This window comes from Carettochelys insculpta, chromosome 2, assembly GCF_033958435.1.
Source record: "Carettochelys insculpta isolate YL-2023 chromosome 2, ASM3395843v1, whole genome shotgun sequence".
NCBI lineage: Eukaryota > Metazoa > Chordata > Testudines > Carettochelyidae > Carettochelys > Carettochelys insculpta.
In genome coordinates, this window is record NC_134138.1 from 115,361,241 (window position 1) to 115,386,874 (window position 25,634).

General features: G+C 43.4%; 2 protein-coding genes across 3 annotated transcripts in view; one reads left to right on the plus strand and one right to left on the minus strand.

Moving 5' to 3' along the window:
• The window catches only part of GPLD1 (glycosylphosphatidylinositol specific phospholipase D1), a 44,466-nt gene extending 42,478 nt beyond the window's left edge, over positions 1 to 1,988 (plus strand). Inside the window, exons 21-23 of the mRNA XM_074987588.1 lie at positions 290 to 316; positions 419 to 469; positions 1,571 to 1,988. Of these exons, the coding sequence (XP_074843689.1) occupies positions 290 to 316; positions 419 to 469; positions 1,571 to 1,648 (156 nt within the window). The 3' untranslated portion in view covers positions 1,649 to 1,988. The remainder of the gene's footprint in view (positions 1 to 289; positions 317 to 418; positions 470 to 1,570) is intronic.
• Positions 12 to 23,158, minus strand: MRS2 (magnesium transporter MRS2). Of its 2 annotated transcripts, XR_012644480.1 has the most exons (12): positions 22,978 to 23,158; positions 20,019 to 20,092; positions 17,609 to 17,645; positions 16,541 to 16,653; positions 15,564 to 15,737; positions 13,619 to 13,749; positions 12,906 to 13,022; positions 10,358 to 10,510; positions 9,250 to 9,367; positions 8,278 to 8,391; positions 7,329 to 7,516; positions 12 to 339 (listed from the first exon to the last, which is right to left on the minus strand). XR_012644480.1 is itself a non-coding variant. In XM_074987590.1 (11 exons), the coding sequence occupies exons 1-11, from the start codon at positions 23,117 to 23,119 to the stop codon at positions 7,409 to 7,411; spliced, it is 1,281 nt and encodes a 426-aa protein (XP_074843691.1). In that variant the 5' UTR covers positions 23,120 to 23,158; the 3' UTR covers positions 2,069 to 7,408. The 2 variants fall into 2 exon arrangements, 1 of the variants encoding a protein (XP_074843691.1); XM_074987590.1 differs by lacking the exon at positions 12 to 339 and having other exon boundaries at positions 2,069 to 7,516.
• Positions 23,159 to 25,634: the final 2,476 nt, after the last annotated feature.

Below are 25,634 nucleotides of genomic sequence, written 5' to 3' on the forward strand. Positions count from 1 at the left end.
AAAACTAGGATACAACATAATGACAACTAATTAATGAGATAAATTGAAAAGAAAGTAATGGACTGATATCTGGGGTCATGTTTCAGTAAAAACTCCATCTTGTGGTATTTGTCACATAGTAACTTAAATCCATGTAATTTGATCCTTGATTTGCGTTCATGAGCAACTTTGCATAGAGTTCTGCTATGTCAGAGCAAGGCAGTTTTAATACATGACATCTTTAGTTTGCAAGTGAAATACATTGTAAGAAGATGATTCTACTAAGAGTCTCTCCTCTTCTTTGTTTCAGGCACAATATGTACTAATTTCTCCTGAAGTGAGTAACTGGAAAATCAATAGCTGAGAGTGGGAAAAAAAACACCAATTAAAACACTTTTTAATTAACCTCAGAGCATAATGAACCCATCTCATTTTACAGGAAAGATCAAGATTTGGGAGCTCCATCATCACTGTGAAATCTCAAGGAAAGGTGAGAGACATGAACAAATTACTTTTGTCTGCCAGCTTGTTCTCTGCTGACACTTCTCTGTCATTTGCATAATCTACTTAGCACCTTCACATAACACCATTCTTCTGCAGAATGAAAGTGGCTTACAAAAGTTAATCAGGCTTCCCTATTAAGTCACCTCCTAAGCCAATATTAACCCTATATTTTAGATGAGAAAATGAGGTAAAGAGGTTAGTGCTGTGTCAAGATCAGTACCTGAAATAAGAAGTCACTTTTAAAAAATCCAAACTTGTTTTTAACAACTTGCCGAAGTTAGCTGCAGACTAGACTCCATCGTGTGTTTTAACCACTAGACTACACTCCAACAGACTATGGCCAGTATTTATCCAGCCTTGCATTTTAGTATTGGCTTCTGGTAGCAAAACCCATACGCTTTGTTTTTGCCGAACATAAAAGAAAACCCAGTCTTGGCCCTGATGAGCCTGGATGGCCTTCCTCTGCCTCATTCCTCTCTGGATGAAGATGCCTGTCTTTGGGAGGGAGACAGAGTCTGCATGCATGCCTCTGTGTGATACCACGAGTATTTGTTTTTCCATTTGCCTTTAGGCTTGAGATTGGTCAAGTAAATGGACTCCAATTTTTGGGGTCTTGCCCATTTTCCTCATTGTCAGAAAGCTGTTGAGATGATTGCTCAGCTCTGCAGCAGTCCTTTGCTAAATATCGGTTGACCTCACATACTCTAAAACAGCCCATTAAGAAAAACAGCTGCAGTCTTAACTGCTTCCAGCCAAAAAGAAGGGGCTATTTTTCATATGACAAGCACTATTCCTGGCTGCTAGTTAGTGAAGGCTGGTCTACAAGCAAATGGTTGGTTCCCTTTTCTTTTTCAGGCCTTGTGTACAGTATAAAAGGTTTGCTCCTGAATAAATATGCTATACCAGCAAAACAATTGTTGGTACAACTATGCCTGTGCTAGTGCTTTTAACCGGGCATAGCTATATTGATTGCGGGGCAAGAGGGTGTAATGATTTTCCTCTCCTGCCACATCTGCCCTCTCTGAATACAGCTATGCTAGTGAAGATGGAGGTGAATTTTGCTAACTTCTATTTTGTATCTTTGCAGAGAGAAGTTGTAGTAGCGGCTGAGAGAAGTTCGGTGAAAGCTAGACTTAGTGGAAGGCTTTTTATGTATACTCTTTAAAGGTTCTTTGCTGAGTTTGGGTGTGTGCCTGTTTTCAAGGGTGGACCCCCCACTTTCTATGGTGTTCTTCATGCTTCCCCATGCTATACTAACTAATGCTACTTCTACATTTGCCCCTTCCCATCAGAGGTGTCATGGTAATGAGGCAATTCAAAGCAAGCTAATGAGGCACTAATGTGCATATTCAGCACTGCCTTTATGCCACTGAGGCCATGCGAATTTCAACATGCAGCTTTTGAATTGCAGATTGACAGTGAAGACGGGGGCAGCTTCAAAATAAGCACCCCACTTTGACAGCCCCTTACTCTAATCTAGGTTTGCATGAGTAAGGGAATGTCGAAGCAGGGTGCTTATTTTGAAGCTGCCCCATCTACACTGTCAGTCTGCAGTTCCAAGTCTGCATGTCAAAATTTGCTCAGCTGTTATTATGCTAATGAGGCACTGACTAGGCACATTAGTGCCTCACTAGCCTGCTTCGAATTGCCTCATTACCCTGCCCCCTCTGACTGGAGGGGGAGAGCATAGAAGCAGACAACTTAAATGCTCAGGTAGGATGTAACTAAAAAGAGGGTTTAAGCAGCAGGGAGGGAATGGGGTTTAATGGGGGGGGGGGGGCGGGAACAACCCATAAATAGAAATACTGCCCTGATCCAGCCATACAGCTTTAGAGTTGCAAACTAATTAAAAAAAAAATCTATCCATGGAAGTCAGAATGCTAAGTAACGCCCCCCCCTCCCCCGATAAAGTAGAATGAAGGGAGCCAAAACAACCACATCAACTTAGCATCAATTCAGGCAGGGAGGTTGGCTGGTTCCAGCAGATGCATTTGGCTGCATAAAGAAAAGTGCATCACCACTAGTTGATACAAGCACTTACATGTGTAGAAGCATCTTTAATGCTGTCATAGTATGCCTGCCTAAAGTCCTCCTGTAGATCAGGACACGCCTCCCACTCTACTCCAGACCCTACCATTATGTACATTTCTAATATAGCCAACAAGCTCTCCAGTCGGCACTCGCCGCTCTCCAACTCATCCAGACACACTAAGAGCTTGGATCAGATGTGTTGGTCCAGACACTGCAGATAGGGCAAGTCTGAAGGGGGTGCACACATAACTAAGTTTATCTTTACACCACACTTTTGTTGCTTGCTTTCTAGCAGTCTTATACAGGCTACGAAGTGCCCCCAAAGGACTAAACCACATCCATAGAGCTCTGCAAATCTGTAGACATCTGCTTTACATCGCGGATATCCATGGCTCATTTCCATGGATATGGATGCAGACACAAATTTTGTATCCATGCAGGGCTCTACACATCTAAAGGAGCAACATAGCAATGCCCGGGCTACAACTTTTTTTTACCAACAGAAGATAACTACTTGTCGTGGGAGACACTACACCACACATGCAACTCTCTTGTATTCGGGGAATGCACTCTGGGTTGGCTAGACTGGCATTGCCGTGATCTTCTGTCAACAGCACTGCACTAAGTGGTTCTGCTGTAGCAAACCGTCTGCTCTTTTGTTGCTTATCCTCCACAGAAAGATAGTTCCTCCACTTTGTCCCTTATTTCACAACCGTGCCACTCCTGAGGCCAAAATATAATCTGCCCCATCCACCTGGAACCAGAAGTCCCATTGTACTTCCTGTGCTCAACCACCTGGTACAAGTGGGAGACTCCTGTTTAGTGCAACAGGCCACAAGTCCATTTTTGTCCCAACCACTCTACCCAGCTCAGACAGTACCAGCTGAACCCTTCTAATCTGGAACTCTCATCTGGCAACATCCATGGCCCAGCATGATTTTAGTCAGCCAGACAACCACTTATCAAGCTTCCCATGATTCCATACAGTTTATTTACAGCCATCAGCCCTGGCTCTGTGCTTTTATTTAGCTGTAATTTATCCCCTAAATGTCTTCCTAGAGCCCTGGTAACAAGTGGAAGTGGTGGTAATGTGCTAGACAATATTGTCCTCTCATGTTCTGGCAAATTCTCTTGTCCAGCATGTCAAGTCCCATGGATGCAGGATGAGAGAGGTTCAACCTGTAGTACCCCATTCACAGAGCCACAACAGTATGTTATTTATCGGAGAGGACAAAGTAGGGTAGATGCCTAGAATGTTACACTGATACTTAGCGTTTTGATGTCACTACAGCTGAAGTTGTGGTAGAACAGGATATCCCTGATAAATGGATAGTGGGGCAGCTGCAAAGGGTTAGCAGCAGCTGGGTGGTAAACACAGCAGGCCTGGGGCATCCCTGAAGATAGCCCTTGCCTGCTGTGAATCTTCATGTAGGCATATATTAAGGAAGCAAAATATCTGGCTTCAAAGAGAAGAAAGAGGCAATACTGCGCCTCGCTGGAGTTCTATTCAGCCCATTAAGTAGGAGCTCCAGGTTAAATTCCACTAGGGATTATTCTTACACTTTTACGTAGAACTCAGTGACTGTGGTAAGTTTAAAACCCTGCTCTTGTTAATTGTATTATATGTTTGACTCATTAGTACTGTGGTCTTGAAAGGGTAAAAATGCTAAATGTATATCCTTATATAATTAAATGACACACTTAAGCAACAGTGTATGACCTCTTTGTGGATTAGGTCCGCAAGTACTGGTTCTTTGGGGTAGGGGTCAAAAGTCATGACACCGAAATTTTTTTGGTACAAGACAGTATCAAAGTATTGGAGACTTTTAAACAGTTAAATTCCCCTCTTTGGAAAATATAAGTAAAGATCTTTCCAGCTTTCTCAGTGTTTTCAGGAGGCAATTTAAAGACTCTCACAGCTCTTAACTATTCTGGCTTTAAAACAGAAGATAAATCAAATTCAGATTTTAATGCTTTAAAAAAAACATCACCACCAGGTGCCATGAATCTATGTTGCGCATGATCACTTTACTCTATCTAAACAGCACCATAAAAATCAGAGCTAGCGAGAACCAGATATCTGGATAGCCTAAATGAAGAGATGGGGTAGGAGGAGAAAGTATTTGAACAAGGGCTCAGTGGAGATCAGTAGAAAGAGGGTGTGTTGTGTTAATAATTATACCCCAAGAGCTGTGAGGAATTTGTTTTGGTAAAACAGGAAATGACTCCCACACTTTAGGGTTACTCTTCCTCCTCCCCCCACTTACTCCCTGTAAAATGCCAGCTGGCTAAGTGATAGAAATCAAGGACAAGCTAGAGAACTAAAAGGCAGCAGGGAGCATGGTCTGAACACTGAACTTTCTCTCCTCCCCTTGACCATTTTCTCACTTATTCCTTCTTGACTCTTGCTCCTATCACCATCCCTGTTAGGAGCCTGAGCCATCCTGCACCTACCACTTTTGAACACCCACCCGTCTTAATAAGCCTGATAGAAATACTCAGGTATAAAAGCACCCAAATGATTTTAAGAGGCAGACTGACAAGCTGCACTTTGTCTTATTTAGGGTATTCCCCCTCAATGTCAAAACACAAGGATAAAACCAGTTGGTATTTTTCTTGAGTCCTGGGCAGTGTTCCTTCTAAATCTATCACTGGGTGGAATAAATTTTGGTATGTGTACCAAGGCATGCAGGGAAGTGCACCACTGATAGAAACAAGGCCTACCAGCTGTGGGCACTCTTGCTTATTAGCTGGGCAGCACCTGAATCTCTCCTGGGCAGCTGCTGAAGTGTTCAGCTCACAAGAAACACTGGTCCTGGGTATTAAATAAAGTACAAATTGGTCAATTACACTTAATACAGAGTCTTAATCAGCTGATGGTGGGATTTACAGATGTGGTTCAGTGGCATTTCCACACAAATGTTGTCAATCACCCTGGGCTTCCAATTCTCACTTCTGAGGTTAGAATTCTGTTACCACACCTACATTTCCCAGTCTGAATGTGCCAGGTACTAAACTTCCAACGATTTGCTGGACACAAGTAACTCCCAAGACATGGTTGCAGCCCTCTGCAAGAAGTAGTGGTCTACGGGTGAAAGAATTCAAAACAATATGCTGTAGTTGCAGAGAAAATACAGCCTGGGAAACACCAATGCAGGCTTCCCCAATGGCCCTGAAGGGATCATTTTCTGAGTCAAAAGATGAGAAAAATCCCCCTTCACTCTGTGCCCTCTCTTGGTATACTGACACTAGTCCTTGTGGACATTTTCCCCATTAGGAGCTGGACCAAGACCAAAGCCATTCCTAAAGATCATGTGACAACCTAGAGATGGTAATTATTTAGCCACCGGGGATTTCAAATGCCATCTAGTCACCTACTGTCTTTTTAAAATAGAATATCAAGACAGTACAGTATATTATCCTATGCTGTGCTTTGAAGGTGTGAGGGAACACAACATTCAGTTAGTTGACAAACTAAAATTAGAAGCCACATAGGATTTTACAGGGTTTGAAAAATAGCAGGCTTGTAGAAGTATAGCAACTTGTGAACTCTTTAGTTTCTATTTACCTTACTTACATTTTTGCTGCTATAGTAATTAACTTTTCATGCTGGCACATGGGTAGGGATTCACACAATGCTTAAGTTGCAGACTAAAGAGCTACCTTACTGTACATGGTGCACACACACAAGAGTTCCCATTCTGATCTACAAGGAGGTTACAGTCACTTTGCACAGTGCAGTATTCAAGTCCTCAGGAGAGACAACAGGTGGGCGGAAGCAGAAGATATTTAACTCTTCAGCCACCTCAGGAGTCAAATCTGAACTTTGTGTCCGAGTTCAGAAACTTTGCTACTACCTCCATTCCCCAGAGGTGCAGACAGATTCACCCCACACTCATTCCTAATGAAACCAGCTGCAAGATGCTGCATTATGCTTCATGAGCCTTGTCATGTATGTCAAGAGATGAAAAGAAACATCAGGTCAGGGAAAAAGTTAATTACTTTTCTTTTTTAAATAGTAGTTAGATCAGGCCCTAAGAGAAGTTCTTACTCATTGAATAAGGAACTGTTATTACACGTTAACATATCTAGTCAGTTGCACCTGAAAGGGCAGTGATCGCATGCTTGAAATATGCATTTGTTACTGGCCTGAAAGGCCCTGCTGTTCTGATTTAAAAACTCAGCTCACTTGGGCCTGGCTAATTTCTGAGTAGGTGAGCACTGGACATTTAAAACTTGTTAATTTTTCATCTAATAGAAATGAAACAGTTTTATGTATTTGTTATTCTGTCTGTGCTGCTTAGTGGCAGTACTTTGCTAGAAAGAGTTTGATTCTTCCTTCTGGCATCCTGTTCTCTAGAGTAATTGTGACCTTTAAAAAAAACCAAACCCAAATCCTATATTTAAAAAAGCTAAAGTTTGGCTCCTACCTCCATTTCTCTGCTCCTGAATGAGCAACCTGATGTTCAAAAATCAATTCCTACTGAGGACAAATATACCTACTAACATAAAAAAGGAAAACAGCATCTTTGGCACTACTGCCCTAGGCTGAAATCTTGTCAATCTCTATCTAATGAAGGCTGGGCCTGAGCAGTCCATGGATGGAAGACCTCAAACTGTAAGAGTCTGAAATTGCATGCTGTGCAGAGTCTGGTGAAGCCCTCTAGTGTAACATATGAAAACAACATTATACGTCCTACGGGAATTTCCTCTCCGCATTACTTCCTTTTGTGCTATTAAAATTATCAACTCTAAACATAATTTTTGTGCATAAAATATATACACTGACATTTTATGAGCATAAAAATTCTTACTCTTTACTAGAAGAAAACAGGTGTGCCAGTGTGTTTACAGTTCACCATATAACAAAAAAGGCCAGTTGCTTTCTCCTGTTCTATCGATTTGTCAGTGTGCTTCTGCTTGGCCCAAAGGCATCTGTTTTAAAGTCTTTTATTTCAATTCTTCCAGCCGTTGGGTGAGTTTTTTTCAGCAATGTGGACACCTAGGCAAGTCACACAATAGTCAGATTATTTAAAAAAAAAAAAAAAAAAAGGCCAAGTGGTATGCAAATACCTCCCAGTTCTCATGGAGCCTCCTCTGAAGCTTTAGAAAGAACTTGAGTTCTGGGGTGCATCTGAGGAGAAGCAGTAAACACCTGAAGGGCTAAGCTGTCCCCGTCACCTAGGCCCCAGCACAACTGCCATCCTCTTTGTTCTTTAGTCTTTTGTTCTTGTTCTCCACCCATCTCCCCTTCTAACCTTTTTCATCCCCAGCTTACTTGTTATAGATCAGACCTGCCCCCCTGCCCTCCAGCACCAAGCTGCTCCTTTAGGGTAGTGGGGAGTGGACAAGGAAGGGCTGGGACAAATGAAACAGCACCATGTCTGAGTACCATGGAAGCAGACAAAGGATGTTTGTAGCTATGTACATCTGAGCAGCTCCTGCTACACTGAGGGCAGCTTTCAAGGGATTGGCTTGACAGGCCACTTCTAGCACCAGCAGATACCTGTAGTGTTAAGCAGTCCATCTTGGCTCACACAACTTTCTATTGCCCTGTCCTGTGCTCCTCCTATGCCTGCCTAGAAGAAAGCCGCTCTGCCAAGTTGGAAGCATGGGCATAACCGATTACTTCCGTAAAGGAAGAAGTCATGCCCCTGTCCACCCCCCTTGAGCACAAATTCCATAGCACAAACCAAGCACAGGAAGTAGCAGCAGCACCGTGCCTGCAGAACACCGTGCCCCTCTTTAGCTAGCCATACGTACGTGGGGAGGTAGTGAAGGTTCTAGATGCCGTCCAAGGAACGAAAGCAAACGCCGCCAGATGAGGCCACTTCCCAAAAACATAATCCCCGTCACCAGCCAAAATGCTCTGTGGTCCTAGCAATGGGAACAACCAGCCATTAACCATGCAGCTCTTTCCACCCCGCACCTCAAATTTAAACCCCTTATCCCCTCAAAAGGCTGCAGAGTAGAGAGAACGTCTTTGGCTGGGGAGGACTGGCAGACTCCCTAAAGCCTCATCCTCACCGCACTCTAAACATATAAGGTTACTGCAAGGCAAAGTGATCCACTTTACACACCACCATCTCCAGAGAATTGGTGTGCTGACCTATGCACCTAGTGTTCTTCTCTACCATCTTAGCCCAAGCATGGTTCCTTTGGCAGACAGGCCTTGTTTTTACCCTTCCGTCCTGCCCCACCACCCACTTTTTTTTTTTTTTTTTTTAAGGCAGCAATGGAGTAAGGAGAAAAAAGAAAAAAACTCTCTTCCTTTTTAAGATAATGCATGTTAAGTGGTACAGCTCCACCATCTAAGTGTAATTACCGGAATTTAATTTACAATGGAGTCACAGCTCCACGATGAAGTGTAGAAATTTTTTAAGCTATTTACACCTTTGTATATGAAAATGACTTAAAGAACTTTCAAGAAGTCTGACTAGCTGAACGTCACCATGCCTGTGTCAGCTACTATGTGCAAGTACAATATTGTCCTCCCTTTTCTTCCTGATCATTTAGAAGAAAGTCCTGCAGCAGTGACATAACCGAACAAGTCAGAAACTAATTCACAACAAAAGAAAGTCATTGCATTAAACCTGGAATTGTTGGGTCCAGTTTGCTCACTTTATACCCCTAGAAATCTGGAGACTTACCAATGATTTAATGGAAAACCTGAGCTAAGTCAGGTGCACTGTGCCTGAGTTGTAGGTCAGTTGTTAAAGCAGCACTGGTTCTCACCTCTTCAAAGGAGGATTCCAAGTTCATGCCAAAGGCTACTCCGATCAGTCCAAAGAGAGAGAGAGAAAAAGTGCCCATGGTCAGCTGTAAGTTTAGTCTCATCATCACGTTACGGTGGCTGAAGAGGGGAGAAACATTTAACAGATGAGCACAGATGTGTACTTGCTATGTAGTAGTAGTAATAGTTTTATGCAATGTGTACTACATCAGAACAGTTGAAGCAGCAGCTCCTAACAGTATTAGGCAACACAGAAACAAAAGCTGAGTGTATCACGTGATTTTTTTTTCTGCAAAGACATTTCAAAACTGCTGTGACAATGCACCTCTCAAGAAGCGGATTCTGCTTTGCAATCACAGGATCTAGGACAACTATTAGAAGTATACGTGTAAAGTAACAGTAAAAGTTTATGAAAAATTATTTTGTTTTCTGACATTAATGATAGGAATTTATAAATGATTATTTAAAAGAAATACTTACTGCTACCTTGCAAGTATACTTACAGTGAAAGAGAGAGTGAGCAAATGCTGTGGATTGTAAAGCAGGATACAGTTTGGGGCATTATATATCCACTTCTTCTCAGCTCTTGCTGGTCTCCTGATGGAGTATCCACTCTGAGCACTTCCAGAGGTAACTCTTCATTTAGGGAGGAGGGAAAGGGTATCATACACTGCTTTCAAAAGTGACTTATACGGTACACTTGAAGATGTTAAGACTTCTATTTGCCCAATTTAGCAATTCTTCTTCAATAAGTTATATTCCCCCTACACTCCTCCCCATGAATATCTGGGTATTTCTTTTAACTATCACATCCTCAGAACCACAGGGAATAAAATAACCTCCCAGTTTTGGTTCCCAATGATATCCAAGAGGAATGACTAATCAAACAGTATTTTTGATAGTCTAATAAAGCTGTTAAGGTTGTTTTATATCATCCAGGACATTCAACAAGGAAACAGGAGCGGCTTTCAGGTGTCCGATTCCAAAACATCAGAACTCACACAAGAAATGTTTGCTCTAAGACTCTACTTCATAAATGGAGTAAAACAGCTCTAATTTCTGCAAAGTTTGTGATGGTGTAAGAATCTGTATGTCATGAAGATAGTTAACCTGTCCAGGTTGATGAAGATGATACTTTCAGAATCATCAATCAATACTCTGAGTTCACGTGCTTCGTTAGCAAGATCTTCGGCTTGTCGGTAATAATTTTCCAGCAGCAGCTCCATTTCCTCGGCATGGTCAATTCCAGACATGCTCTCCTCACTGTGAGAAACAATTCGTATTTTCTAGTTAGTTACCAGCAATGTGCTTCTCAACCTGTTTACATGTTCTGAAGCCTGGGCAATGAATGAAGAGACAAAGGAAAAACTCTCCACAAGTCCTGAAAACAATGCTGCAAAATGCAGTTAGGCATATAGGGAATTTCTGCATCAGAGAGAAACAAGGATAAAGAGATATATGCTTTTCTGCTTCCTACTAACTGAACAGCAGAGAAAGTCAATTACTTTGGTCAATATCATAGGTAAGCTTTGCCATGCTATAAACATGCACCAGGAACGTATAAATATTAGTTTCCAGCATCACATTGGCCGTGTCTACACTAGCTCCAAACTTCAAAATGGCCATTTCGAAGTTTACTAATAAAGCCCTGAAATACATATTCAGCGCCTCATTAGCATGCGGGCAGCCACGACACTTCGAAATTCACGTGGCTCGCCGCCGCGCAGCTTCTTTTCGAAAGGACCCCGCCTACTTTAAAGTCCCCTTATTCCCATCTGCTCACAGGAATAAGGGGACTTTGATGCAGGCGGGGTCCTTTTGAAAAGGAGCTGCGCGGCAGCGAGCCGCGTCAATTTCGAAGTGCTGCGGCCACCCGCATGCTAATGAGGCGCTGAATATGTATTTCAGCGCTTCATTAGTAAATTTGAAGTAGTCATTTACATGGCCATTTTGAAGTTTACGGCTAGTGTAGACACGGCCATTGTGACATTTTAAAATAAAATAGTTTTCTAGTACCCTCAAGCGCTGGAAGTTGATAGCGATACTGCAACACTCCCCTCTAGTGAAATCAAACTGTATAAACAACATTGAAATCTATTTGACACTAATATGTGTTTCAATTTTGTTACGTGCAGCAGGGCACGTGCGGACATCCACCGTCAATGGAAACACAGGCTGCCCAACATGGTTGTCTGTTGGTACTCTGCTAATCAGCTGGGTGGCACTTCAGTCTCTCCTAGCTGGCTGCCCAAGCGCTCAGCTTACAGGGAACACTATTTCAGTTGCACATTTTAAGGGAGAAGAATGGTCTTAAAAGTCATCAGTTTCTGGTAACAGACAACTGGCACAGACAATGGCAAGATATGTCAAATGCAGCGCTAGGTGGCTCAAGAGTGAATGTCTTTGAATTCCTCTACAGCCTCAGAAAGAGAGAACTGAACAACAGACCCAATAGATTTAAAAAGGAGCTTCCAACGTCTTTGCTTTCATGAAGTTAGTCTCTACCTCCCCGCCTTCACCGCTTCTCCAAAAAGACACACTCATACAAGGCATCTCCACATGAAGGTAGAGTTAACCTCGCCTTCTGTCCAGAAGCATCAATGCTGGGGTCAGCGTGGAATACACTGTGGCATCAACACACCTCACGCCTGTCTCCTTCCATGACTTCTCAGATGCACTTCTTGATGTTACACATTGCATCCTAACACCCTACTTTGGGTAATTAAGGTCTACTAAGATTTGAAGCTGGACAGGGATCTATTTCACATGCTTGGTGCTGTATAAACAACATTAACTTGCCAAGAGCATGGGGTGTAACTGTTGTTAGACAGTATTTATATGAGATAAGAACCAAGAAGCCAGTTTGCTCTCTGCTTCAAGTCAGATATGCCAGTCAGGCAGTCCTAGATTTCTAAAACCAGGGTCAGACTGCGCAGCAGTTTGTCATCAAAATAAAACCAGGGGTTGGTTATTTTCATTGCTGAAGCAGCCAGCATCACTGATGTGCACATGACATTGTATCAGCACGCAAGAGGGATGTCAAGTGTTTCTTTCAGATATGCACAGTTCTCTTGAGAGGCTATACAAACAGTTTATGTATTTACTGGGGCTATGAAAACAGTGCTCAGTGCTACCACAATGTCCACTGTGAGAGCTCTGCTAGTAGGCAAAGCAAGTGGTAAGGAGAGCACGACAGCTTTCCTAAAGAGACAGGGAAATCGATCCATCCTGAACAAATGTTAAGTGTAATTCTTTATCTCATCTATGAATTCCCTCCCCTCCTCAAAAACATATCTGAATTGGGAACGGATATCTCTATTTCTTCTTCTGTTTTTCCCCCATTCACTGATGGGGGTCTTTTCCTCCCCCTTCTATCCTGTGTTCACCAGGGCAGGCCAGCTAAGTCAAAGAGTGGATGAAGCAATACCTTTGCTGCTTCCAACCTAATCCCAGTAGTGCTGCTAACACTATACTCACATGATGAGGATGGGGTACAACACCTTTTCGTAAGAGATAAAGCATTATATGGTTTAAAAAAAAAAGTACAGGTCTTTCTTCTGGGGGATAGGTGGTGAAAGAAGCAATCTCATCTAGTATTCAGCTTGTACGTAGACCTCCTCCACACATCCTCACACGAGGATTACCCATCTTTACTTACAATACTTGTGGATCCGTCCATTTAGTGAGACAAAGCTCTTCTATTAATTCTTCTTCATCCAAGATCTCCAAGATTGTTTCTTTGAAAACTTTAAGATCGGTTTCTAATTCTGACAAACTAAAGAAAAAACAAACAGGCATAAACAGTCAGGCAATCCCATTTGCATTATTGGAGACAGGTAATATCTTCCTGCCAGAATAAGTTGCTAGGAAAAAAGCTTCTTAGAAATTTTAAATCCACAATCCTTTGCATTTAAGCCACAATACTGGTCCATTTTGGGACCTAATCACAAAAACCTTCACTGAAAAGGATTTAGCTGTGTATTCTGGGCATATTTCTAGGGTTCATGAGAACTCAAGAAACAAGTAATTTGATTCAGACAATTGTATTGTCTGTTGTATTGACACACAGCATAGCCCAATAAGTTCACGTGTACTCAAGTGGTTTGAAAAATGGTTGGGGCACCTGATTTTACATAATAATGAGCATATTAAATTGTCCTTTTTTGTATTATACACAATTTGAGAAGGTAGACTACCATTCTATCAGCACAAAGGGGGATTTCCTTTTTTCTCCCAAACAGAGAGCTCACATATTTGAACTTAAAATTACAAATAAGTGACACAACACAAAAGTAAAGTTTTCTAGGAAATGTATATTGTACACAATTTTCTGAAGTTCAGCGATACTCCCCATCGCTTACTCTTATTTACCTCTTGCCATTTTGTAGCAAAATGTGTAGTTTACTTCTATCCACAGACAATAGCTTGGGGTCAACTAGATCTTCCAGCGTGTCAATGATCTGAGGTTGCAAAATGTTAAGTCTCCCTTGTAGATTGCTGATCTAGATAATAACATGATCCTTCATAAGAATTAAAATAATCCTTTTAGAACGGTTTGGGCAACTGATTCCTCTCACTGAACACAGAATGTCATCTACTTTTTCAATACACAGGAGGTAACAGGAAGTCAACCAGGAATTCAACTAGTGCTGACATGATAAAAGTTTATCCAGACGGCAATAGTTTTTTGACAAGGAGACTTCACATAAAATTGAAACAAGATAATAACTGTACCAAATCAGTGTATTAGGAGAGTCATGTGTCTCAAATTTGGTCAACTTTAAGGGCATCACATCCATTAACATTCACAGAAGGCCAGTAAGGAGTATTATGGTCCAAGGTTTGTCATCACGTTGCATCACAAATTTTTAGCACCCTCTCCCCTCCCCCCTCAGTGCAGCTGCTAACAGTTGCTGGTGGCCGCACTGACAGTGTTTTTTAAAATACTTAACTTTAGGAAAAGCATATAAATATGCACCTATACATGTCAAACTCTTTGTAATTTATTTAAACAGGCTTTTTCCAGGCCTAATTATAAATAACGTACACTTGTCTCTATTCTTTATTGCCTTAAGCAGAACAGAAACACATAAGACGCTTTGCACAATCTTGTCTTTTTTTTTGTTTGTTTAAGCCTTGCTAGCTAGGAAGTCTACTGCTGTAAAAAGTGGCATTTGGACTTTTGTTAATACCACTTTTCACAATAAACTTACTCCAGGTTGAACCCCTCTAATCCAACACGCTCTTGTTTGGATCTACATCTGTAGTTTGGCCTGATTTTAGTTAGCTGGATATCCATTTATCGAGGTATGGCCAATTCCTGCAGTCCCATAAACCTTCTTTATAGCCACCAGTCCAAGCTCTCAGTGTTCTGTACTGTTATTTAACTCTAATTTACCCCATGTGTCTTGTAGGAGCCCAGTAAGCAATGGAAGTGTGGTAATGCTGCTAGACAATATTTGCCACTTCTGGTTCAGCAAATTCCCTTGTTCAGCCATGGTCAAGTCCCCAAGGTGCTAGATTAGAGAGGTTCAATCTGTGACTAGCTGGGAACCAGTGAAAGTGATACTGACAAACACATAACTATTGATTTTCACAGCGGACTTACTTGGGACAAATTAAGCCCTTTATGGGGAGGTACGTAGGGAGGCAGCAAAGGCAAGAGACTACGAAGTGGGCGGTAGTGAGCCGAGAGCCAGTAACCAGCATTGTGCAGCCAGAGTTCAGGGCCCAGGGTTAGAGCCCAAAGTCCCATGATTGGAGCAGGCTGCCTGCCACCCCAGGGCTGAAGTCTGAGCCCCCACAAGAAGGTAGGAAACTTGCTCGCTCTCTGCTCTTCCAGCATTCATGACTTCAGAGTATGGCAAGGCCCAACCCCTACTGACTCCCATAGGGGATAGGCTACTGCTTTGCCTCCCTACCCAGTCACTGCCCAATCACAAGAAAAACCCATGGTGACTGCATCTGAGAAACTCTGATCTATTCTGACCTACTGGATAACACAACCCAGAGAACCTCTCCCCAGTAATTTCAGCATCAACCTGTCACTTGTATGTCTCAGCATATATCAATCTTGCTTTAAAAACTTCAAGCTATGAAGAACCATTGCATCCCTTACTAAGTTGTTTCATTAATTCACCTCACCGCTAAATGTTTTGCCACATCCCCCATAACCAAAAGAAACAATCACTCAAAAGAAGCTGAAGCCCAAAGCAAACCTAAAATAGTCATAAAAACATAAGGAAATATTTCCAGAACAGAAAAACATAGTCATTCCCATAAAACAACATTTTCAAAAGTAGCTGTGGTAGCTCACCCAATATTGCAGTATTGCTTCTATGGCTCTAAATTCAAAGGGCAAAGAATAGGTAACCAGCTGGCCTTCCCCAGCCAGCTGAGATGCTAATTCTTGGAACAGCCAGCGCTCCATATTTAAATTGCGATAATCTAGTATCAGAAGAAACTCCGGTGTCACCACAGCCTTCAAAAACTAAAACAGAAAATGCAGTTAGGCAGTCAGCTATCACTTTATGATATCACTTTTTCCTCAGTGCTGCTTGAATGCATTTCAGAGTTCTGTTTGCAATAAAAGCACCATCATATTACAGATAGGAAATCTAAAGAGAGTCTCGCACTCACTGAACTCTAAACCCCTATCACCCAAAGGTCTTAGGTGCAGAAGAGGTGCAATATTATAATAGTTCAGCAGAAATATTATGGTTAAAAGGGGCTTTTCTGATAAGCTTTGTGTTTCTTTATCTAGATTTTAATGCCACACCTCTGTCCCACTCCAGAGAACAGAAGTGCCTATCTTCTATTGTTTCTCCCCTCCCAGCCAAAGTATGCGGATCTGAGGGACAACATCAGAAGCATTTCCTTTAGTGAACTCCAGGAGGCCTCTGGTGTTACTGCAGGGACAGGAAGAAGAAAGAGTCTCCACATTTTTAGCTGTCCTCATCCGGTGCCTCTAAAAATTTTCATCACTCCCATCAACAGAAAAGTTTTGGCCTTTTTGAATAGATGGCCATTCTGCAAAAGATAAGACCTCATTAATATTAAGTTACACCATGAAATGCTTCTGCTCGTTAGCTATTTAGAGCCCATGTTATCTGTAAGGACCCAGGCATTATATGCAAGGCCACAGATAAGACTGCCAATATTAAAAAGAACCCTGGACCTCTCTAGAACATGACTGTGTTGGGAAGTGAGGCATGGGTCAAGTGCATTTTAACATTTATTGACAACTCTAATAAGATTCAAGACCCAATGAAGTTAATAAAAGTACCACTTTACCTCCATTCGAATGATAATCCTGTTGTTTCTAGTTGCAATGCTCATCAGATGCTGAAATCTTAGGTCTCGAGCTTGAAGACCCAGTTCCTGGTACAATTCTGTTTTCTTTTTTTCTACCAAGAAGACATTTAAAAAGAAAAATCTTATCTGGGAAAATGAATTAACTAATCCATGTTATACACTTGGTCCTCTGTAGTCCAGCACTCCCTGGTCTGGCGACATCTATGGTCCAGCATCATTTTAGTTAGCCAGATGTTTATCTATCATGGGTGTTATCCAGGTTTCCAGGGTCTCCAAGTTTGCTTACAGCCACCAGTCCTGACTCTCAGTGTTCTGTGCTGTTATTTAGCACCAATTAACCACTAAATGTCTTCTAAGAGCCCAGTAAGCAGCCTAAATGTTTGTAATGCTGCTAGAAAAGACTGACCTCCTGTGGTTCGGCAAACTCTGGTTTGGCACTGGTCCAGTCCCAAGGGTGCCAGACTAGAGAGGTTCAACCTGCATAATTATGGGTCAGTCTGTTTTGTAGTCCCAGGAAGAAAGTAACTCTATTGTGCATCCCCTCTTGATCACCCAATATAATTGTAGCACAGAAAAATAATCATAACTCGGCTGGGAAGAGAAGTCCTTTTGTTTATTGATGAAGATTAAACCCAAAAATAACCAAAATGGAAGGTAAAGATAATATATTTTATGTGCAAAGAATACGTTAGCAAAGCTAAGTTGATAAAGCATATGTTATATCACTCAGGTATCCCAAGAAGCAAAACATACAGGTGGTTGACTCACACAAAGAGGAAAATGATGAAAACAAAATGGAACCACACAAGAGGGGGAACTCAGACTGCTTAATGTGTAATTGGAAGGAGCTCAGATACTATTGTGACAAATGCAGTATGAGAATTTGTGTTAAGCAGAAGAGCAAACCTAAGGGAAATGCTGCAACACCTAAAGTAATCTAAACCAATAAAAGTGTCTTGAACTGAACACTATGTCCACAATAAGTTTCCACTTAGCCAATTCTATATTACACAGGAGAGCAAAGAGGAAAACAAAAATTCTACCTACCAAAAGAGGTAAGATTTCCTTCCTTGTCAAACTTTATCTAACAGAGAAAGAGAAAGAAGAGAAAACACTGGAAGTAAGTACAGGTTGAACTCCTCTAATCCAGAACTCTCTTGACCGGTAACATCTGTAATTCGGTATGATTTTTAGTTAGCCAGATGACCACTTATCATGGGTATGGCTAAGCTTCCCATAATCCCATAAAGTTTATTTACAGACAAGTTCTGGTTCTACCCCTAAATGTCTCCTAAGAGCCCAGTAAACAGTGAAAGTGTTGCTAATATGCTAGACCAGGGGTCTGCAACCTGCGGCTCTTTAAGGACTTTTTTGTGGCTCCCGATATATAATTGCAAAGTAAAAAAACAAACACACAAAAATCCCCACCTTGATTATTTTCGATAACAATGTACGTCTAAAAGCCCAAAAATGAACAACTCATATCTAAGTAGCAAAATGATACGTGATCTTGAAACGTTAGATAACTCCCCCTGCATCCTCCTGAGAGATAAAAGGTTTGGCACTGAAAGTCAAGACGACAGTGGTACAAACACATATGTGAAGTGTGAAGAAATAGAATATGTAAAAAGTTTGTGATTGTCCCGCAGTAAACATGTACCACATTACAAATCATTGTGTGTGCACTGTTCTTAAAATAGGGTTACAACAAGTATGGTTTGATGTTATTTATTAGGGACCGTCTAGTATATGCATACATTGCTGCTCTTGAATTACTAAGTTTTTTTTTACTGAATTGAAAAAAAATGGCTCTGCTTGGTGTTTTGGTTGCCAATCCCTTTGCTAGATAATATTGACCTCACGTGGTCTGGCAAATTCTCTCATCCAGCACAAATTAGGTCCAACCCGTATTTTGTTTTAACAAAAATGCTGTAACATATGGGAAAAGAGTTGTGTGAAATATCTTATATTTACTTTGAATTCTACTGCGGGTAAATCAGTTCACTTACTAAGGAGGGGCAATTAATGCTATACCTTGTCGCTCTAATACTCCTTGGCTGTGTCTACACTACCTCCTTCCTTCAAAGGAAGGATGATAATTAGGGTGTTGGGAGTTTACTAATGAAGTGCTGCCTATGCATGGCAGCACTTCGTTAGTAAACTCCCAACACCCTAATTACCATCCTTCCTTCGATGGTAGGTGGTAGTGTAGACAAGCCCGTTGGGTAATAATGAATGCCTTAAGACAACATATTTCAGATCATGTGATCACAGGAATGCTACACATGGTACCATGAAAGGAGTACCTATTAAAATATTTTTCAGACACATACCAGTTAAGTTCATAACAATATCTTTGGTGCACTCTGAATCCAAAAGGATTTTTTTTAAACAGAAAATGAGTTTTGTGTAGGCACACAAGGGGCTCTTTACATTTTGTGTTATTTTAGCTGAACAGTTTATAAGGCAAACAACAACTGGGGACAGCAAAGTGGCTGTTCTCATTGATTTTTGAAAGCTAATTATTGTGCTATTCCATTTTGTGTATGGAAAAAATACACTGTTATATTAGAATGCTAAGCAAGGAATGATTTGCTTCAAACATCTTATTTACTTTTTATCTTTATTTCAAAGTATTAATGTAATATTACTACTTTCTGTAAACTTAAAGTAATTTTACTGGACAAACGGCAAGAATATATTTGACCAAAGCTTTTGCAGTTTTGTCCTGAGATATGTAGTTTATTCAGGAGTTATTCATAATTTGTTTTTAAGCTAGTAGTTGTATGTAAGATGAAGCCACTATGGTTCTCACTGTAGCATCAGAGTCTGTATAGACACCAACACTCTCTACTGGCTGGTATGTTGCATCTGCTTTCACAAGTGAACATACCACCCTCTGGTCTAGTGGCAAACAAAGAAATTGTGAACAGATTGTTCGCTATGAATGGGTAGCCTTGTTCTCTCAGCTGAATAGCTACAAAAATATTCTTCCTTCAACCATTAGCTGTCCCATCTTGCAACTACAGTACCAAGATCTGTCTGCTAGGCTACTTGGAATAAGAAAAAGTACAGAGCGTACTTTTAATAACTAACATGGATTATTTACAATTCTTCAAATGTAAAACCATGTCTTCATGCTTACATTAAGAATGCATTACATGCATTACATTTAAGAATTATTTTCTCACAAGAAGACAAACATCTTGGTATTTTGCTAAACCACTATAATAGTCCTGTTGCAAATATACCCACTATAATACTCCTGTTGCAAATATATACACATAAAAATAATTTTCCTTCAAACTAGAATTTTCAACACAGTAATTTAGTAATAGCCACACATTAGCAATACATCCTGGAGATTAACCAGTTCTGTCAAATCGTAGTTTAAGAAAAACACATGCTGATGAGGTTGGAAAAATTGTCCTTTGCTGAAGTTTTTCAATACACTTACCACTGCAAACACAGGGACGACACTGGCTAAGGTGGCTTGAGAGGCCTCTGTGGCTGAATGCCGACTCAATTCATCTGAAGAAAGATACACAGCAGTACCAATTTTCTATTACTGGCATGCACACATTTTTAGTCTCTTGAACACTAGGTCAAAAACTGTCATAAGGAACCCAGTTAAAGAATAGCATTTCACTTAAACAAACGTCTCTTTCACTGCCAACTTAAAATCTAATAGACAAAAATAAAATAATAAAAAAAATAGTAGTGTCAGTTATGGCTACGCTTGCTCCTGAGCCCTGGAGCCAATGTTTGTGGCTTTACAACCACCTTTTCTTGTTTAGAATGTTTATTCCCACTGTGTTGTGAAAGACCCAAACTGACTAAACAGAAGCAACAGTGAAACTGACTATGCCTAAAGTGCCATTTAGATTGCAAAATAAACTCCTTTTCTTCACCTTCCTCCTTGTAATAATCTTATGTTTCACTTATAACAATAGGTCAAAAATAGAAATTAGATTGAAGTGGAATATTCTTCAAGAGCCCAAAACAGCTGCACTAAAGAATAAACTCTAAATCGTACAACAACAAGAAGTCTTGTGGCACCTTACAGACGAACAGATATTTTGGAGCATAAGCTTTTGTGGGCAAAGACTCTAATCCTATGTGAGCTCTGTGCAGCTGTACCTGCATGAAACTCACTGCAGATACAGGGGCCTACATTTCCTGAGCAAATAAGTCATTTATGCACTGTGATCATGTATAATACCACCTAGATATTATACAGTGCTTTTCTACATTAGAGCTCAGTGCTTTATCAAGGAGGTTAGTGTCAAGCCATTTTACAGATGGGGAAATGGAGGCATATAGTCTCTTGGCCAATGTCACTCAGGAGGTCAGTGGCACAGTAGGGTACAAAACACATTTCCAAAGTCAGTCAAGTGATCTGTCTGCTAGGCTACCTGGAATAAGAAAAAGGCCTTGCAAATATTCATGTGCTTAATTTTATGCAATGTAGTCCCATGGATTCTAACAAGAATACCACTTGTTTGAATGTAAAAAAAGTGAGTATGCAGGGAGGTCTTAATATGCTTCATATTGCACAGACTGTACACGACTGACAGGCTCAGCAAAAATGTCAAAGGAGTAGTGTGTCCATTCCTTAATTTGCTGTTGAATATGGATACATATGGCCATTGTCTGCATCAGAACCACTCCCATGCTTTACAGGGCCCCACCATATAGCTCAGAAGCAACCAAGTGCAGGATCAGGGCCACTATTTACAACAGGGCATGAAAATAAAAGGTGTCCTGCTTTTCAAAGGAGCCAGGTACCCATATTTGCAAAATTCAGGCCATTCAAGGGCCCAGCTCTGGCATGAATTCTGGCCTCATCCTTCAGGAAGAAATAACAAAATGTGTAAGCTCGGAAAAATTGCAGAAACAAACTAAGCTGACCCAGAAATTCCAACTTCACAGGGATAGTCTAGGTTTCTACGCTTTTTCTCATATGTGCCTGGTTTGTTTTTTTTTTTTTAAAAACACACACACACACAAGCCGTGTCTACACGTGCACGCTACTTTGAAGTAGCGGCACTAACTTCGAAATAGCGCCCGTCACGGCTACACGTGTTGGGCGCTATTTCGATGTTAACATCGACGTTAGGCGGCGAGACGTCGAAGCCGCTAACCCCATGAGGGGATAGGAATAGCAACGTCGAAGTAGGGACCGTGTAGTCGTTGCGCATCCCGCAACTTCGAAATAGCGGGGTCCGCCATGGCGGCCATCAGCTGAGGGGTTGAGAGACGCTTTCTCTCCAGCCCCTGCGGGGCTCTATGGTCACCGCGTGCAGCAGCCCTTAGCCCAGGGCTTCTGCTGCTGCAGCTGGGGATCCATGCTGCATGCACAGGGTCTGCAACCAGTTGTCGGCTCTGTGGATCTTGTGTTGTTTAGTGCAACTGTGTCTGGGAGGGGCCCTTTAAGGGAGCGGCTTGCTGTTGAGTCCGCCCTGTGACCCTGTCTGCAGCTGTGCCTGGCACCCTTATTTCGATGTGTGCTACTTCGGCGTGTAGACATTCCCTCGCAGCGCCTATTTCGATGTGGTGCTGCCCAATGTCGATGTTGAACATCGACGTTGCCAGCCCTGGAGGATGTGTAGACGTTATTCATCGAAATAGGCTACTTCGATGTAGGCTTCACATGTAGACGTAGCCACAGAGAGCACACACTCTATCTGGTTGCCCTAAAACACAAACAGTGACACCCTGATAACTACTGTACCTATTGCCTGGAGCCACTTTCAGGACTCAAGTGGGTGGAACAGTAACTGTGCCCGCCAGATCTCCTGAGTTTTCACCCAGGCTAAGGGGGTGAGAGGTAATAGGGACAGGGCGAAAGTGACTTAAGATGTCTTACAGGTACTGTCCTATCACAACCCAGCTCCTTCAATCGTTCCCGGGTGGCTTGTGCCACCGCTCAGCCGCTCCTGCCAGGAGCCGAGCACCCGGGTGTACCCAGTGGTGCTGGAGCAGGGTGTCAAGTGCGGGTGCTCAGCGCCACTGAACCAAACCGTAACCCGGGTACGGGCTGGAAACCACTTCAAGCCGGGGGTGCTACAGCCCGCGGCCTGCGCCCCCCAGAGGTGCGCCGCTCACCTGCACTTCTGACTGGGGCCCTCGGTAAGACAAGGCCCACGTGCCTGGCTCTCCAGCGCACCTCCCCGGCACCGGCCGTGGGGAGGAAAGCGGAAACGGTGCCCGCGCATGCGCCTCGCTCCCGGCGGCGGCCCTGCCCTGCAGTCCGCTGTGCCCGCGCCAGGCGCGCCGAGCCCCCGGGGAGCCGGGAAAGGCCGCGGGGAGGAGACCGGAGACCGGAGACCCGACCCCGAGGAGGGGCTTTGGCTCCCGCGGCGGCTGGGCCCCGCGCCGGGCGCCCCCACCTCCCCTCCCGGCGCGCCACTTACTTGCCCAGCGCCGCGGCTGCCCGCGGGGAACTGCGGCCCCCAGCCGCGGGGCAGCTCCGCCGCCCACCAGCCGGGCCAGCCCCGCAGCCGCGAGCAGGCGACGGCAGCGCCCCCGCCCGCAGAGGAGCCGGCGGCCCAACATGGCCCTGTGGCGCCCGGCCGGCTCCGGCTCAACGCGCGGGAGACGGAGGAGGAGCCGCGCCCAGGGGCGGGGTCTGCTGCTCGGGCCGCGAGAGGGCGGGGGAAGCGACCGGCCTGCAATGGCGGGCGTGGCCGGCGCTTTCGCTGGTGCTCCTCAGCCCCGGGGAAGCGTCGGAGCGCGGGGCGCGCCTAAGGCGGCCCGAGGGAAGCGATTGGCCTCCTGGAACCCGCCTGCCCGCTTGGCGCTCTGGTGTGTGAGGCACGGCCGTGCTGCACCAGTGTGTCTTAGACATGCCGAGAGCAGGGCACCACCCAGCGTGTGCGGGAGCCGCGCCTATGAACCATTGCTTGAAAAAATTGTCAGACCAAAGAACCTCAGCAGCAAACAGCAACATGCACAGCAAAACCAAAATTGGGTGCGTCTACACTAGCAAGTAACTTCGAAGTTAATCATGACATAGAAGTAGCCAGCAGAGAGTCTACGCACATTTTTCCCTTACTTTGAAGTTAACTTCCAAGTAGGGAGCCCATCTTTGAAGCCTTTACTTTGAAGTCTTTACTCTTGAAGTAGGATGTGTGGAGATGCTCGACTTTGAAAATGTACTTTGAAGTAAGCAACTTTGCAGTTATTTTTGTGGTAATGAAGTAATTTAATCAGGTACCATAGCAAGGAAGTAGTAACTGTGTCTGGTTTTAATAACAGAAAATACAGACCATCAGTGTCTGATATCAAAAAGCGTCAGATGCGTGTGGCACACCTGCGAGTTGTTCAAAGAACACCAGTGTTCTGTGGAACATAGTTTAAGAAACACTAGGCTACACTTAACTGGCAGATAAATGGTAGCCATCAATCTTCCAGGGTTCGATTTAGCACACCTAGGCTACGTCTACACGTGAAGCCTACTTCGAAGTAGCTTATTTCGATGTAGCGACATCGAAATAGGCTAGAATAACGTCTACACGTCCTCCAGGGCTGGCAACGTCGACGTTCAACATCGACGTCGCGCAGCACCACATCGAAATAGGCGCAGCGAGGGAACGTCTACACGCCAAAGTAGCACACATCAAAATAAGGTTGCCAGGCACAGCTGCAGACAGGGTCACAGGGCGGACTCAACAGCAAGCCGCTCCCTTAAAGGGCCCCTCCCAGACACAGTTGCACTAAACAACACAAGATCCACAGAGCCGACAACTGGTTGCAGACCCTGTGCATGCAGCATGGATCCCCAGCTGCGGCAGCAGCAGCTAGAAGCTCTGGGCTAAGGGCTGCTGCACACGGTGACCATAGAGCCCCGCAGGGGCTGGAGAGAGAGCGTCTCTCAACCCCTCAGCTGATGGCCGCCATGGCGGACCCCACAATTTCGATGTTGCGGGACGTGCAACGACTACACGGTCCCTACTTCGACGTTGCTATTCCTATCCCCTCATGGGGTTAGCGGCTTCGACGTCTCGCCGCCTAACGTCGATGTTAACGTCGATGTTAACTTCGAAATAGCGCCCGACACGTGTAGCCGTGACGGGTGCTATTTCGAAGTTAGTGCCGCTACTTCGAAGTAGCGTGCATGTGTAGACACGGCTCTAGAGAGGCTGCCCTTAATCAAAGCATTAGGGCTCCACCTATGACCTTGGTACACCTCACTGCTGTGAAAAGTAAGTATCCCTCAAGTCAGTCTGATGCTGGGATGGCAGAAGAAACTGATTTTGGGTATGTTGACTCCGGGAAGTGTAGACCTAATCCTAGAGTTGCCTGACCTGAGCTCTTCTTCACTAACTCTTTTCATGGCAAATTTGGCTGCTAAAGAGCTTGAGCAAAGTCCGTTCTCCAATATTTTTTAAAAGATCTGTAGTGTTTGCAACAAACCAAATACAGTAAACTCTTTCATATCTGGCATTCTATCATCTGGAACGCTCAGATAACTGGCATTTTAACTGTAAGTAAATTTTAGTTACATTTTCCATAAGCACAGTATAGTGAAAGTAAATACAAATAAATACAGCAAATACAGTACAAGTTTAGAGTGTGCAGTACTACTGTTGTTGGTAAATAAAGTACTCAGCATACATTTTTGTTTGTTAATATCTAATTTTGTGGGGTTGTTTTTGGAGTGTTATGTATTGCTAGATATATCACTCTGTTATCCAGAATATTTGAATATCAGGCAATCTGCTGGTCTCGGGGTTGCTGGATAAGAAAGAGTTTACTCTATTGCAGCATTGACTCGGACTGTGATGTCCAGTATGGTTGTCAGTCACCACTTGCCTCCAGCTCTGGCAGCCCCGCCTGCAGTGGTGGCCCCAGCGGCTCCTCCAGCCCCAGCCACGGCAGCAACTCCTCCAGCCCCAGCCACGGCAGCAGCTCCTCCAGCCTTCATGGCTCTGGTGAATCTCCAGCATTTATTTGGGGGCGCGGAGTAAGGGGAGCCTGTCTCTTGGGGAGGGCGTTTGTTTAAGGGTTGCTGGGGCAGCCTGGCTGGGGAGGCGGGGCTGTGGCAAATACAGAAAGACACCAACCACAA